The following is a 15,864-nucleotide window of genomic DNA, read 5'->3' as shown; positions in this document are numbered from 1 at the left end:
TAGAAATTTTGAGTATTAAAAAGAAGTTATAGAGATGAAATAGTGCATATTCAAATATGAATATGAAGATACATTATTCGGTTCAAATTCATATTTAGATAATGAAGATGATTTAGAAGATGGAGTGGATCTTCATCTCCATCTTTATTTTGAAGATGGAATGCACTTGCTCTTACTAAGAATGTCATTTTTCTACGATGGAAAAATGATGCGAATGTGAATTTTAATTTTGTTTCATTCCTCAATCTTATTAAAAAGATAGATTGAGCTAATTAATCTGGTTTTGTGGTTTGTAGGGCCAATCGTCGTATGGTTAACAGATAATGGATGTGCAATATCATCACTTTTATAAATGAGTAAATTCTTCAAAATTACAATTAATAAAGGAAATAGATTCATAATACAAGTCATAGTGACTCTCCCTCCATGTCTTATTATCCAACACACGACAACCACACACACCTTTGGCGGAAGCAATATAGAGAATAGATAAAGAGAAAATCCAACGCATCTAACAACCAATGAAAGGCATCCAAGTAAGCATCCCTGCAATGCTCACACCCAAGCTCCTTATCCACTCTCCTTCCAAACAGAATCTAAATCAGTTCCCTCCACACTCTCTTCACCAAAAAAATCAACACACAGACACTCTTTCTCTCTGTCCTCTCAAAACATGTCTCTCACGATCCCCTCAAACCTGTCCCTCCTCAAGCCCAAGCTGGGCTCATCCGCAAAGCCCATGCTGATACGCCCCTCCGTGGTGTGCTCGGCGTCGCCGTCGTCGTCGTCGCCGAACCCGATTCAGACCCTGTCGGCGGCGCTGGCGCTGTCGTCGATCATCCTGACGGCGGCCCCGGTGGCCCCGGCGGCGGCGGACATCGCGGGGCTGACGCCGTGCAAGGAGTCGAAGCAGTTCGCGAAGCGGGAGAAGCAGCAGATAAAGAAGCTGGAGAGCTCGCTGAAGCTGTACGCTCCCGACAGCGCGCCGGCGCTGGCGATCAACGCGACGGTGGAGAAGACGAAGCGGCGGTTCCAGTTCTACGGCGAGGCGGGGCTTCTGTGCGGCGCGGACGGGTTGCCGCACCTGATCGTGAGCGGGGACCAGAGGCACTGGGGCGAGTTCATCACCCCCGGAGTTCTGTTCCTCTACATCGCCGGCTGGATCGGTTGGGTCGGTAGGAGCTACCTCATCGCCATCCGCGACGAAAAGAAGCCCACTCAGAAGGAGATCATCATCGACGTCCCCTTGGCCACCTCCTTGGTTTTCCGCGGCTTCAGCTGGCCCATCGCCGCCTACAGAGAGCTCATTAACGGCGACCTCATCGCCAAGGACGTTTAATTCTAATTCATTCATCATCACGTACCCACCTCTCAATCTCTCTCTTCAACCTTTTTTTTGTGTGTGTGTGTGTGTGGTGGCTGAGTTTTGTCATTCGTGATTTACAGCTAGCAATGGAGAGGAGGAGGGACTGCTCGAGTTAACGGGGTGTGATTTGTTGGGTCTGAATTGTAAACTTATTAGTTGTCTGTATGTATGTGCTATGCTTTGCATTGAATACTCAAAAATCTCTTTTTGCTCTTTTTTTTTTTCGGCACACCGGTGTATATGTACGTCTCTCTATCAATTAGCTGATTCCACAATTTCATCCTCTTGCCACAAGGTGAGGAAAGTATAGACCTAAGTGACTGGCAAACCTTCCAATCGGATGTGGCGAGGCCTCGCAAGTCTCTAATTGGAGAGCCAAGTGCTTGAATTTTGTCCATGCTATGCATTGCGATCCCTGCCGTTTTCTTATATTCTGACGAGAGTTTCAGAAGTCAGATTCCAACTCGTACACGTCAAATTATTGGGAAAAGTAGTCTTTACGCTTGCAGGGGTAGCATAAAAGAATCAATTAAGAAAATATCAAGCACGAAACAAATCAATTATAAAAGGTAATGAAGCTGTATACGATAAAGTCTCCTACCACAACTGTTATTCACAAATAGCACATTGATGCAAAGTTGACAGTGAAGATGAAACTCTACTACATCAATGCGCATGTATGAAAGATGAGCGAAGATGAAACTCTACTACATCAATGCGCATGTATGAAAGATGAGCAGGAACAAGAAGAGAAGCATAAATAATTAATAAGAACTTGTAAGAATTTATACACGATCTAACTATGTTCTAAACAACATGAACACATAAATATTTGATTGTTTTTCTCAGCTCTCGCTCACACCTTGAGATCTTCAATCCATCTTTATTTTTCTTCTCTATTTTACGTAAGTACATCAACGAACAATGTTTTTTTTAATCTCCACTTCATCTTTATTTTACATCTTCTTCAAAGAATATTCTAAGTATATCATCTCCCACTATAATTTTTTATAATTTAATTTCAACTCATTGTTGTGCATCTTCAAATATGAAGATACACTACTCAAATCATCTCTAAATTCATCTTCATCTTCATCTTCAATTTGAAGACCCATTGTAAATAGTCTTATGGACTCCAAAACATTTGTATAAATAGCCCCATAACCATCAATGAGAAATGTTACATTATAATTGAGATAATCAAATTATAGAGAGAAGTATGTGGGACTGCCCTGGGTGTTGGTAGGAGTGTAGCGCCGGATGGAGAAAGGTAATGAACTTAAAATTCATGATAGCATATTTGGCAAAATTCGTGCCAAATATTCTTTGGCGTTATCTTTTACACCCACAAGTGTTTTAATTAGCGTTGAGAGCATCAACATGAATTACAATTTTGAGACATAGATTTTGCAGTCTTTATTCCCTAATCAGAAATGCAAAGAGAAATTTCATTTTTTAGACTTAATAGTTATCAAAATATCATGTTTAGACCCACTACTTAAAATATATCCAAAATTGGACTTTTATCACATTTTTGGACGAAAATACCCATAAGTTTAAAATAAACCCTTCATCTCTCCGACAAGTTCCGACACTCTCCGACAAACTCTAAAAATCGTCCAATAACTCCTTCATCGGATTTTCCAAAAATTCCGACAAGTTCCAACACTCTCCGATAGTCTCCGACAAGTTCCGATTAAACACACCGAGAGATGAAGGGTTTATTTTAAACTTAAGGGTATTTTTGTCCAAAAGTGTGACAAAAGTCCAATTTTAGATATTTTTTAAATAGTGGGTCTTATTAAAATATTTTTATAACTATTAGGTTTAGAAAATAAAATTTCTATATGCAAAATCATGAATAGTTGACATTCAATTTCATCAAATACACGTAAGATATATCAAACAGAACAAGAGAAATTAAAGAGAAAAGTAACTTGAGTTCTATAAAACCCAAAACAAAATGTGTGCAATCAATTTATATCAAAATCAGTATACCACTTGAAAATGAAGGAAAATCCCATGCAGCATACGCATGTTGTGAAGTGGAAAAGCTCAAAAACCTAGATATAATCATTATCAACTTCTTGAGGAGAAGTCATGAAGTATATTTACACTAATCCGTATTTAATACTTAATACTAAAGACACAAGTTAAAAAAAAAAAAAAATACTAAGGACACAAAATTTAGAAAAAAAAAAAAAAAAAAAAAGCGGGCGAACGGTCTCCACCACCGCTTCCATGCCACAGCTGATCGCTGCGCACACCACCTTGAAATTTAAATGATACATATAACCATATATATATATGTATATATATAACAATATATATATGTATATATATGTATATATGACAATAAAGTAAAGCCAAGTCCGGGAATAGGTGAGTGGAACTCACGGGAGAAGTCCTTCAAAAAAAAAAAAAAAAAACTCATGGGAGAAGCAACCGAAGTAGGTATATATATATATATAGTGTTACCAATATTGAGCGCATGGTTCTCCGTAGCCAGCGTGGTCAACAACCATGTCCATGTCATAAATGGGCTTGGATTGAGTTTGAGGTGGCGATCCGCTATTGGTTGGGGTGGATGGGCTGAGCCCATGGGCCGACATGGAGACTGAATGGCGGACCCGCAAGTGGACCACCTCAGCTTGGGCCAAAGCGAGTTGGGCCTGAAGGAGGTCGATTTGTTGCTGCAGAGACGATATGGCTCCAACGCAGCCGTACACAGGGTCTCGAACTCTCGCGTTTGCTTCGTACACCATACTACTCACCGCGTCCCCTCTTTGCTCCACCGCCAGCTCCTGCAATTCAGTCATCAGAGATAAGAGAAGCTCAAAACGAGTTATAGCGAAAAGAGATGAAAGGACAAATTCTCGTGATTATTTGGTCTTAGGCACGTGAAAGCCGCGTGATCAGAACATCATCATGATGTGATATGAAGTTGTGAACAAATGACATGATAACGTGCCTACAACAATTGACTAGCGTTTTATATTCAAAATCACCTTTTTCTGCCGAACAGTTATTTTCTACGACATGTTTTTTTGTCTTTCTTTCTAACATATGATATGATCAATAATGTATATAATTTGATTTGTATCAAACAAAAAATTAGTGTCATAAATTTGTATAGTATGATTTGTTATACTAAAGTATCTTCAATGACTAAAAATAAAATACTTCTTCGTCTGAACATAGCCGGCCACAAAAATATACAAATAACTTCTTTCAGTTGGGGCTGCATGTGACGACGGACGTGATATTATTTTTAAAATATCTTGATCCTACTAATTATATTTGTACAATATTTTGTAGAATATAAACCAACTTCAAATTTAACGTATTATGGATTAAATTTTCCTAAATTTTTTCTTTCCTTTAGTTTTTGGCGCTAGTACCAATATGGCAGTTTACCGACTGAGTCCTATTTTTTATATATTATTTTTAAAATAATGAAATAGTAGGGAAATAATAGAAAATCTTCAAAGTCAATTGTGTAGGAGTTAGTGGGTCTACTACCACTACTCGTGCAGTAATCTTATAAAATGTTTCCCATTATGCATTTAACAATGTTAATTAGAAAAAGAAAAGAAAAGCGAATGTTATTTATATATTTATCAACGTGTTTCTCAGATGAAGAGAATCTTTCAAAGAGCAGAGAAAAAAAAAATATTATAAAAACAAGAGCAACAATAGTTTCATTTGGCTTTGTCATGCTTTTTGAAAAAGTATTTTTAAATTCTGTTATAAAAAGAAATTGTTGTTTTAAAAAATAAATAAATATTTAATAAACTGTTATAAAATAGTTGTAATCGTTAGTAAAAACAAATTTAGTGTTTGATAAAATATATCTTAATATTTATAATTAATAATTATTTATATAATATAATTAATAATAAAATATTTTTAGGTATATAAAAAAATATATTAAATTGAGTGTATATGAATTGTAAAAAAATATAAATTTTAATTATAATTAAAAGTTATAAAAAGAGAATAAAAGAATTATGAAAAATAAAATAATCAAGAGCAAAAACTAAGTATAATAAATTTCAAAATATAGATTGTGAAAATATCAACATTATCCCCTATGTTAAATTTAAATGCAAGCTTCATCCCATTTATGTTTAGAAATATCATATATCTCTATTTAGTTTAATATAAATGACACATACATTTCTTAAAAATATATAATATCTCAAATATTACCTTTTCGTTTATTTTTAAAAAATTAAAATTGAAACTTCCCAAAATTCCATTAATGAAATAACTCTTTATTTATATATTTTATATATAAAAAATCATATCAAAATAATTCTTTATAAAAATTTAAGGGTTTTGTTTAAAGAAAGGTTTTTATTTTATTTTATAAAATAGTAAATAAATATTTGTTTTCTTAAGGGTATTTTGGGGAGTTCAAAATTTATTTTTGTAGAAAATAAACGAAAATAGTGGTATTCGCAATATAACATATTTTTAGGGGAGTTGTTTGTACTTTATATTAAACTGAAGAGAGATCTCTAATATTTCTGAAAATGGAGAGATAAGCTTGTATTTCGATTAAACACAGGAAATATCTTTGATATTTTTTCATATAACGTTTAGACTTTTAAATTTTATTTTTTATTTTTTTTATCAAACATTAAATGAGATTTACTTAAAAAAAAGTTCAAATAGACTTGATAAGCAATGTTTTTTTCTTTTAAGGCAGTTTTGCTGCAGTGGGGATTGAACCCACGACCTCCACACAGGAGATGGTGTGGAATTACCACTAGGTTACCACTTGATAAGTAATGGTTTTTTTTTTTTTGAAGGTGATAAGTAATGTTAAAGAGTACCAATATTTTTCTTCACAATTTTACTGTGATATTCTAGGTACCTATCCCTATCGCGTGAATCAAATTTCTACAGAGCAAACACGATATGTTGATTAAAAAGGCATATATAATAATAAAAAGTATTTTATTTAGCTGTTGGTTTTGGCTTATAGCCTATATGGGGGGCCCAGTGAAAGCAGAAATCAGTTACAAGTTACCACATACCACATGTGCAGTTTTGAAATAGAATATTAGAATGTCGATTTGAAAAATATTAATTTAGGTCCCTCAAAATGTAAACATATAGTATTTTTAGAAGAAAAATAAATCTAGTTCTACTTTACAAAAAAAATTATAAATTTTGACTAAACAGACGTAAAAATGTGAATTATTCCTACGCTATCTTATCAATTCATAGCAATAAAATACTCTTTTTTCAATTTAATTGCTTTGAGAAATTTGAAAAGAATGGAAAAATAGTTTTTAATCATAGTTTTACATTAATTCAATAACTATTTATTCAGAGGGTTTTCACAATTAAAAAAATATAGGAGATTATTATTATTATTATTTTTTTAAATCTATGCTAAACAATCACTTTTAAGGTCTGAAATTAGATTTATTTATTTGATCTTGTAACGTTGCTACTTTTCTCGATGGTAATTTATCTGAAACTTCGGAGCTACAAGATATAAGATAGCTACGAAAACCCGTTTTTTTTTTTGCTCTAAGAAAAATAGGGGTTTTCACGTCAAAAACTCTATTAGGGAAAAAAAGTCGACGTCAATTACATCAAATTTATTTTGTTGATCTTGAAATAAAAAATGGTTTTAGCATATGCTGAATGAGCCTAAATTACTATACTACTCTCATCATTATGGTCTAAGTCATGACCTCAACAACCCCCGCGATTAAAACTGAAATATTATTACTTAATCCTTAGTAATCTTATTCTCGTTAAACGAACACGTTCTGAATAAATGAACATTTATTTGAATAGGTTTTCTTAAAATTCTTTTACACTAAATTATATGATTCCCTATTATCTTAAAATACTATAAATTATTTTTTCACTGCAGGATAATTTTTTTTTTATTAACATCTTAAATTTAAATTACATTTATCTATTAAATAATCGCTACTAATTATTTAATTGGGGTAAGAAATTTAGGTTTTATTAGAAATGAATGTCTTTAATGATAACTTTATTTTAATTTTTTTTATGGTAAAGTTGCCATCTTAACAATATTTTAATAGCTATAATTTCCAGTTCTAGGATTGATACAAATTTGACGACTCCGACGATTCATACTTAGCTGAATAGAATTCTTGAGGTGATTTAAACTATAAAACTACAAGGATAAATAGTTAGTACTAATAAACAGTAAAATAAGATCAATTGTTTTGAAGTGAAACATCAAGCTCACTTGAGGATCTTGCCATTATCTTAATCAAGGACATACATTAGTATTTTATCAATAACTATCATTCAAAAGAAAAATAGATACTACAACAAAAGTAGAATACTATATTTAGGCCAAGTCCAACCGCACGCCAAGTCCAACCGCACGCTAAATCAGTATTTATATCGTTTTTATTCCTCCAACCATATGTCAAATCATACGGCATATTTAGTGTGATATACAATGTCACATTATATTTGATGTGACACTGTATAACACGGTATCTTTTTTATATTAAAAAATTATTTTATTAACACTTCCAACAATAACTATATATATATATATATTTTTTTTAGCGTTATTAATATTTATAAAACACCAAAATTCATTAATTAACTACAAAAATACTTTAAAATAAATTTCAATTAAAACATAAAAAATTAAACATAGATTACAAAGTTCAAATCAAACACACAAAATAAAATAAAAACTACAAACCAAAAACAATAACATAATTTTAAAAGACATAATAATTTATGAATAATAAAGAGATTGTATTGTTTTAATAATATAATAATAGTGAATAGTATTTTTAGTGTGAAATTTGTTGTTGTGATTAGAGTTGAAAAAAAAATTTGATGTTAAATCAACATAAAAATGGTGTGATTTTAACACCAAATTTAGTGCAAGGTAGGAGTCGTCCCTAAAGCATAAAAACAATAATTACAACTATTTGATAAAGAATAAAGCTTCATGATAAGGTCTAACAGAACATCAAAGAGGGTTGTTTGGGTTACTAATCTTTTTCTCAATTAGCTAAGGTAATTTTTGACTCTTAGCTTTACTAAAAGAAAACTGATATACAGGTACAGCATGTGGGAGCCACTTCAGAGTGAGGCTCAACGATGGACTAATACATCATGTTCTATCGCGTACGGCGTCACCAAAAAAAAAGATTAATAAAAAATGCATATATTTATGGTCTATAACGCTTACAAAATAACAAGCCAATTTATTTTAATTTTCTTACGAAAATCGCCAATCAATCATGACCGAAAACATAGAGAAATCATCGTATCGATCTTATGAGTTATTTAATCAAGTTTTGGAGCCTAATACTAGACTAAAATAAAATGTTGTATTTCTACACCGAATTTTCAATAATATATTGTTCATCTGCTGAGTTTATTTATTTTTTTGTTACTTGATCATCCTTTAATATTTTTTATGACTCAAATAAATCCGTTCATCTAATTTTTTTTGGGACAATTAGACCTGGTCCATTTTATTTTTTAAAAGTAGTAAAAGTTTCATTTTATTCAAAAAACAGCTCACCAATCTCATAATAAATTAATTAACTAGAAAGTAAATTTAAATACTATTTACTTAATTAATTTATTGCGGACTTAATAAGCTATTTTTTTAATAAAATAAAATTTAAGCTATTTTTTTAATAAAATAAAATTTAAGCTATTTTTTTAATAAAATAAAATTTTGATTAAAATTTTAGAAGAAGTTTAAAATTAACTAATTGGAACAAATTCTTGTTTTTTTTATTTTTTATGTAGGTATTCAAATCTGAAAAAAAAAATACTCTCTTAAAAAACATTGCATTTTTTTTCTCTCTCTCTCTCTCTCTTTTTTTTTTTCTTTTTTTTTTTTTTTTTTTTTTTTGTGACTTTGGTGGGATAGATATAAGTATCGGGATGTTAGAAGATAAAAAAAGAGAATACAACACATCCGTGTTTTAAAAAAAAGGAAAAGAGAGAGTAAAAGATATTTGTGTACGAGCGAAATTTACTTAATTAAAAGTCAACAAATATATATATATATATATATATATATATATATATATATATATTTCCTCCTAAAAATAGTTTTCTTTAGTATAATAAGGCTATGTAACGGTTAAATATTTGATTTCTATATAATAGTTGTTGGGGGAGGCATTGTTTTTTTATTTTTTAAAGTAGCTTAGCTGCCGTAGAGATTGAATCCACGACCTCCACACAAGAAGTGGTGTGGAATTACCACTAAGCTATCTTAGGTACTACGGGGGAGGTATTGTTAGTTTGTTTGTTTATTTTTTTAAATTATTTATTTATATGGAGGCAGAGTTTGTTTTAAGTGGAAATAATTGTATACTTTTCTTTATTAAAAAAAAAAATTGACAGAAGCTTGCAATTTACTTTTAGGTATTCACAAACTTTTCTAGTTTTCACGTTCATACTGGATATGTAAAGCTAAGAGGTGATGATAATGATGAGGTTGAAATGAGAGAAACAAGTATGAACAGAATTACCTGTAACATCTTGTTGACATTACTCGCACCAAAAACCTTGTGCACGTTGGCAAACTTGTGGGGCTGATCGGCCGGAAAATGAGGCGCAAAAACGCAGTCCTGAGCGCACCTCCGCCTCAGCAGCTTGCACGCCGCGCACGGCGATGGCGTGCCTTGCTTTCTTCCTTCGCCGTTTCCCTCTCTCATTCTTACCCTTCTTGTCGGTACTACTACTACTACAACTAGCTATAGTATATAAATATGTATAGTGCCTTACTTTATGTCTATATTTATTTGTCTCGTTGAAAAGTAATGACTATTTGGTACAAACACTATAACGGCTTACCCAAGTCTGGTAGAGTAATAGAGAGCATATAGGAGCGAGAGTGAAGTGGATAGATAGATGGTGTGTACTTGTATTTATATCTACATATTATAGGATAGGGTGAAGAGACCTAGACTTACTTTACTCTCCCAACATAAAAAAAAAATAATAAATAAAGGGTCAAACATCATGTGGGCCACCATTGATGGAAGTCGTTATATTTTGGGGCCGGGTGGCGGACAAAGCTCTACCACATGGCATGGACATGACTATAGCTTTGGCGCCAAGGGAAGATCTTGACTTTCTACTTTGTGTTTTACGTTTTTTTAGAAGACTTTTCGACCTAAGCTATACATTTTTTTTTTAAGGCAGCTTCGCTGCAGTGGAGATTGAACCACGACCTCCACACAGGAGGTGGTGTGGAATTACCACTAGACCATTCTAAGTATCACACTTAGGCTATACATAAACATCTCATTATTTCATCATTTAGCTTGTGCATGATAAATCATGTTTACCACAATGTAAGCTCATTGAAAATTTTAAATCAATTAGCTAAATAGCTAATTAAAAATATACTAGGTTTACAAATTAGTCAATATTTGTCTAATAATAGCAAGATAGTCAAAACTTGTAAAAATGTGCATGTTCGAGTTATTTCGTTCTCATTAACTTTTTAAAAATGATAAATTAAATATATATATATATATATATATATATATATATATATATATATATATGTCATCAAAAGTTTTAAAGTGTCAATTACTTTTTTGGTCTTCTATAACTTTTTATTCCCAAATAACTAGAGCATTATCCCTTTGGCGTTTTTTAAGTAAATGGTTGAGCATTTCATTAGTAAGTGCCATAATCTGGCATATCTAACAAAACAACCTTTATACAAAATAAAATATCAAATATGTCCTTTGTGTTTGACTTTGATCAGAATACGGTTTTATTTTTTATTTTTTTTATTTTAGAATATAGACAGTACTATTCAAATTTTATTAAGAACCCGCATATGTAGTGGAGAAAAATCGTGGTTACAACTTTATTAATATAATAAATAGAAAAAAAAAGAGGTAAAAGAAGAGAGCACGAGAGAGGTAGATTACACAAGATTCTTGAGATATATATATATATATATATATATATATATATATATATACCCCTTACTATCGTTTACGATTATACTTAGAATATTTAAAGGAGCGTCCAAAAAATTAATAAACGATAAATAATCTAATGAATTACCAAACCTTCTGAAAGCGTCTGCCATTACTTTCACGATACACATGGTTAAACCCAATATTTTTCATAGGTTCATAGACAAAGAACCATCGGCATTGAATTGATCACAAAGGCTGAATAACTCTGGTAATAGCATCTACAAGTATATCTTACTATCACTTTCAATACTTACAATGTTCGGCCAAAGGTGAGTTAAGTGATGAACATACAACATTAAGATTTCATTTTAATCCACCAGACTTGAATGGACATCGACTAGACCAACAAAACAAGACAAACAATCACCATCGCAATTACGAATCAGACCACCAACAATCCCTTTTCCAGCAATAAACGTTCCATAGATATTGTGTTCAAGACCATTAGTATATGGATAGAAACAAGATCAGAGATACTTATATCCAAGTGAACGAGCTTCGTTTTATGGCTTAAATTCATGAGAGTTAGACTTTGGCGATTGCATTGAAGTGAATCAATTGTGACGACCCGACTTTTCAGACCGTCTTACTTATCTTACTTTTTTAAAACTTCAGAAAATTTGAGGTAATTTTTTTTTAAAACATAATTTAAAATATAAAGTTTGAAAACTCATAACCTAAAAATAAATTTTCATTTAAAACTTGTTGAACGAAAACAACCAAAAAGTCAAAGTTGCATAATCGGAAACTAAAACCAAAAAATACCATTGTAAATAAATACCATAAATAAAGTCCTAACCTTTAACGGAAATGAAAAACATAACTTAAACCATGAAAAAAATAAAACCTTGGGTAAAGATTATTGAAAAACTGAAAGCAAAGCGGAAGTCTTTTATTTTCGAAAACGGCAACCATAACCCAACCCTCTCGCTATCGCCGCCGCTGATCCACCCTCCTCACTTGTTCATATGTTGTTTACCTACAACACGGACGTATATACATAGAGTAAGCTAACGCTCAGCGAGAACAACTATAACTCACAAAACATAAGCAATAAAATAAAATGCAGGAACCGGTTATTAGTAGTTTAAAATTTAACCGTGACATGAGATACCCTATTAAAAGTCTATCGTATTTTAGTTCGGGGGTCCCCTAGAGTAGCCGTACCGATTTCAGTGTACACTTTGGTAACGAACCATGGGGCTGCGACCTCCCATAGAACGCCCCGTCACATACATAAACATATGGGGAACTCTCTATGTGAGCCCGTAGTTCGGCTCGAGAAATTCCTCTAGTTACCTCCGTAGTTCGAGGCGGTACGACTCTCTTGCTTACTTAACTTATTAATCGTGTTTATTACGTTAAAAGCATGAGCGACATAAGATAAAAACATACATAAAACATAGCTAGAAAGATAAGAGGTGATATAGATATTCTAATACACAACATAAGATAACATAAACTCACATATCGTCATACCATATCATACCAAGCACATTCCGAACAAACACACACACACACAAATTCACACAATACATAAATACTTCATATCACATATTACTTAGTATATTTTTAAACTAATCCGTGTTGCAGTGAGATTATTCTCACTTGGATATCGGAATTACGATCGAAGACCGTCGAAGGAAAATGATGCTCTTAATGACTCGGAACCTAAACGGAAAAGGTTGACTATTACTTATCAGGTAAGAAAAGGATTTAATACATGAATTAGTTTCTGGAAATTTTCAGAAACGAGATCCGACGTGAAATTACTAAAATACCCTTGGCTATTAGGGTTTCGGGGAAAACTAAAACTCTGGAAAAATTTTTGTAAAAATTCCAGTACATATAAAATATAATTTTGAGCACTTTTTGTAAAGGCATCACGGCCAAAATAAATTTTTAACTATTTATTAAAAATAAAATAAGATGCAACAATTTGGCTAAAAAAAAAGAACTTGTAGAAACCAATCTGCGCATCGTTTCCAAAATTCTTACACCCTAAAACTTTTTGATTGAAACTTAAAATAAATTACATATTTAGAAAAAAGACACATAGTACTAACCATTGCAAAAACTTTCGAATAAAAATAATTAACGGAAAATTCACACTAAGCGTCTAAAAAACGATTTCTAAAATTGATCAAAACTGTAAAACTGGTACGCGCACTGATCCGAATTTAATCAGAAATTATTTTGTGTTTCATAAAAAAATTATTCGATTAAACATTTAAACAGAAGACATCTAGATCTAACATCTCCAAGAAGAATCAACGCAAAATAATTAATATCAAAACCGTAGTAAACGTATTAAAATCGGTTTTCCCTGAATCCGAACCAGAAACCACTTTAAAAAATAGTTTACTCATAAAAAGAGAGAAGAATAATAATATTCTAGTATAATCTAGTGATGAAACACGAAATACCTTAATAGAGAGGATGAAAAAGTGCTTCCTAAGAGTTTTAGACTCCAAAAAAGATAGATCTAAAAAGGCTTGGTGGCTAGGGTTTTTATGAAAAGGAAAAGTGAGGGAGAGGGAGAGAAAGAGAGAGGCTGGGAGCGTAACCTTCTTTTGTAACCCTAACCTAAACTATTTATAAGGCTGGATATATATATATATATATATATATATATATATATATATATATATATATATATATTATTTTGCTAAAAGAAAAGTCCAAAGTCGATAAGCAAGAAAAATATCAGGATCAGAATAAAATATTACGTCAAAAACTCTTAATGGATAACTACGTACACAAAATTATCTGATACATAGATATATATTTATATATATATATATATATATATATATATATAATTTATAATAATGACCAGTATCTATATAAGTAAATATTCATATATCTTTTAAGTAGGGAAAAAAAACAAAACACACGTGTATGTGCAAAACAATATATTTTATAAGGAATATATATATATATATATATATATATATATATATATATATATATATTATAGAGGATGTTTTCACAAGAAACAATTAACTTTTACTGTTATGTATACATATTCATACGTATATATCTTTAAACGTATATCTATATTTCATTTTTTTTAAGACAATACTCCATATTATCTAAAACCATCCAAAGCTAGCAGAAAAGCACATAAATATTTGCTTAAAAAAATTCCATAACTAATTTTTTTTTTTCATCTAATTTTCTGGATTTCACAATTTCCCCTACTTATTGGAATTTTCGTCCCGAAAATTTGAAAAAGTTTCGAGAAGGAAACTTAGAATGCTTACTTGTACATATTATATTTCTAGGAAAAGATCGGGATATCGCTTTCTCATGTCGTCTTCCCGTTCCCATGTAGCTTCTTCTATCTTGTGATTCCGCCATAACACTTTTACCAAAGGAATCACCTTGTTCCTCAAAACTTTCTCTTCGCGATCGAGAATCTGGATAGGTTTCTCTTCATATGTCAAGTCTTCGTGAACTTCAATGGGCTCTTGGATTAAGTCATGCGTTGGGTCGGGTAGGTACTTTTTGAGCATCGAGACATGAAACACATTGTGCACCGATGCTAACTCAGGGTTCAGGGCTAGACGGTAGGCTACCTTTCCAATTTTTTCTGTAATCTCGAAGGGACCAATGTACCTCGGGCTCAATTTTCCCTTCTTGCCAAACTTCATCACACCCTTGAGAGGTGCTACCTTCAAGAACACAAAATCTCCGACTTGAAATTCCAGTGGCCGTCTTCTCTTATCGGCGTAGCTTTTCTGTCGAATTTGGGCAGTCCCCATTCGATCACGAATTTTCTTGATAGCCTCTGTTGTGTGTCGGATAAAATCTGTTTTCTCGAGATTATTTTCTCCAGCTTCAAACCAATGAATTGGAGATCGGCACTTTCTCCCATAGAGAGCTTCGTATGGTGCAACGCCGATTGAGGCTTGGTAGCTGTTGTTGTATGAGAATTCAATAAGTGGAAGCCTCTTATTCCAACTCCCACCAAAATCCATGACACACGCCCTTAGCATATCCTCTAGGGTTTGAATAGTCCTCTCAGACTGGCCATCCGTTTGGGGGTGAAAAGCGGTGCTAAACTTCAGTTGCGATCCCAGCGACTTTTGCACGCACCTCCAGAAGTTAGAAGTGAAACGACCATCGCGATATGAGATGATGGATAGAGGAACTCCATGCAGTCTCACCACGTTATTCACGTATAACTCAGCCAACTTCTCCACGAAGTACGTGACCTTCATCGGGATGAACCTAGCAGACTTGGTCAAACGGTCCACCACTACCCACATAGCATCATAACCCTCAACTGTCTTAGGTAATCCAACCGCAAAATCCATTGTGATTTGTTCCCACTTCCATTCAGGAACTTCGATTGGCTGTAATTCTCCAGCTGGTCGTTGATGTTCGGCTTTCACTTTTTGGCAGGTAAGACATTTACTGACAAACTTTGCAACGTCACCCTTCATTCCGTTCCACCAAAAGTGTTCTCGGAGGTCTTGATACATCTTCGTGGAA

The 15,864-nt window shown here is 32.6% G+C and overlaps 2 protein-coding genes across 2 annotated transcripts; one reads left to right on the top strand and one right to left on the bottom strand.

The window, feature by feature from the left end:
- Nucleotides 1-591: 591 nt before the first annotated feature.
- PSAF (photosystem I subunit F) lies at nucleotides 592-1,595 on the top strand. Its single transcript, XM_089625801.1, has 2 exons — nucleotides 592-1,360; nucleotides 1,447-1,595. Exon 1 carries the CDS (start codon nucleotides 674-676, stop codon nucleotides 1,337-1,339), a length of 666 nt encoding a protein of 221 aa, XP_089481927.1. The 5' UTR covers nucleotides 592-673; the 3' UTR covers nucleotides 1,340-1,360; nucleotides 1,447-1,595.
- A 1,741-nt stretch (nucleotides 1,596-3,336) lies between these two features.
- LBD4 (LOB domain-containing protein 4) lies at nucleotides 3,337-10,259 on the bottom strand. The gene is made up of 2 exons (XM_089626754.1): nucleotides 9,892-10,259; nucleotides 3,337-4,170 (listed from the first exon to the last, which is right to left on the bottom strand). Exons 1-2 carry the CDS (start codon nucleotides 10,075-10,077, stop codon nucleotides 3,841-3,843), a joined length of 516 nt encoding a protein of 171 aa, XP_089482880.1. The 5' UTR covers nucleotides 10,078-10,259; the 3' UTR covers nucleotides 3,337-3,840.
- Between the last annotated feature and the right edge of the window lie 5,605 nt (nucleotides 10,260-15,864).

The sequence above is a fragment of the Urtica dioica genome, chromosome 9, assembly GCF_054948205.1.
Source record: "Urtica dioica subsp. dioica isolate 48M chromosome 9, U.dioica_male_clone48M_v1_H2, whole genome shotgun sequence".
NCBI lineage: Eukaryota > Viridiplantae > Streptophyta > Magnoliopsida > Rosales > Urticaceae > Urtica > Urtica dioica.
The sequence above is the reverse complement of the archived record's forward strand: the minus strand, read 5'-3'. Positions and strand labels throughout refer to the sequence as shown.

What these genes read in the sequence shown, in the direction of transcription:
- PSAF (XM_089625801.1), top strand. Translation starts at nt 674, where the DNA reads ATGTCTCTCACGATCCCCTCAAACCTGTCCCTCCTCAAGCCCAAGCTG.
- LBD4 (XM_089626754.1), bottom strand. Translation starts at nt 10,077, where the DNA reads ATGAGAGAGGGAAACGGCGAAGGAAGAAAGCAAGGCACGCCATCGCCG. An exon ending in ATGTCAACAAGATGTTACAG is followed by an intron (nt 4,171 to 9,891) that starts GTAATTCTGTTC and finishes ACTGAATTGCAG; the next exon opens with GAGCTGGCGGTGGAGCAAAG.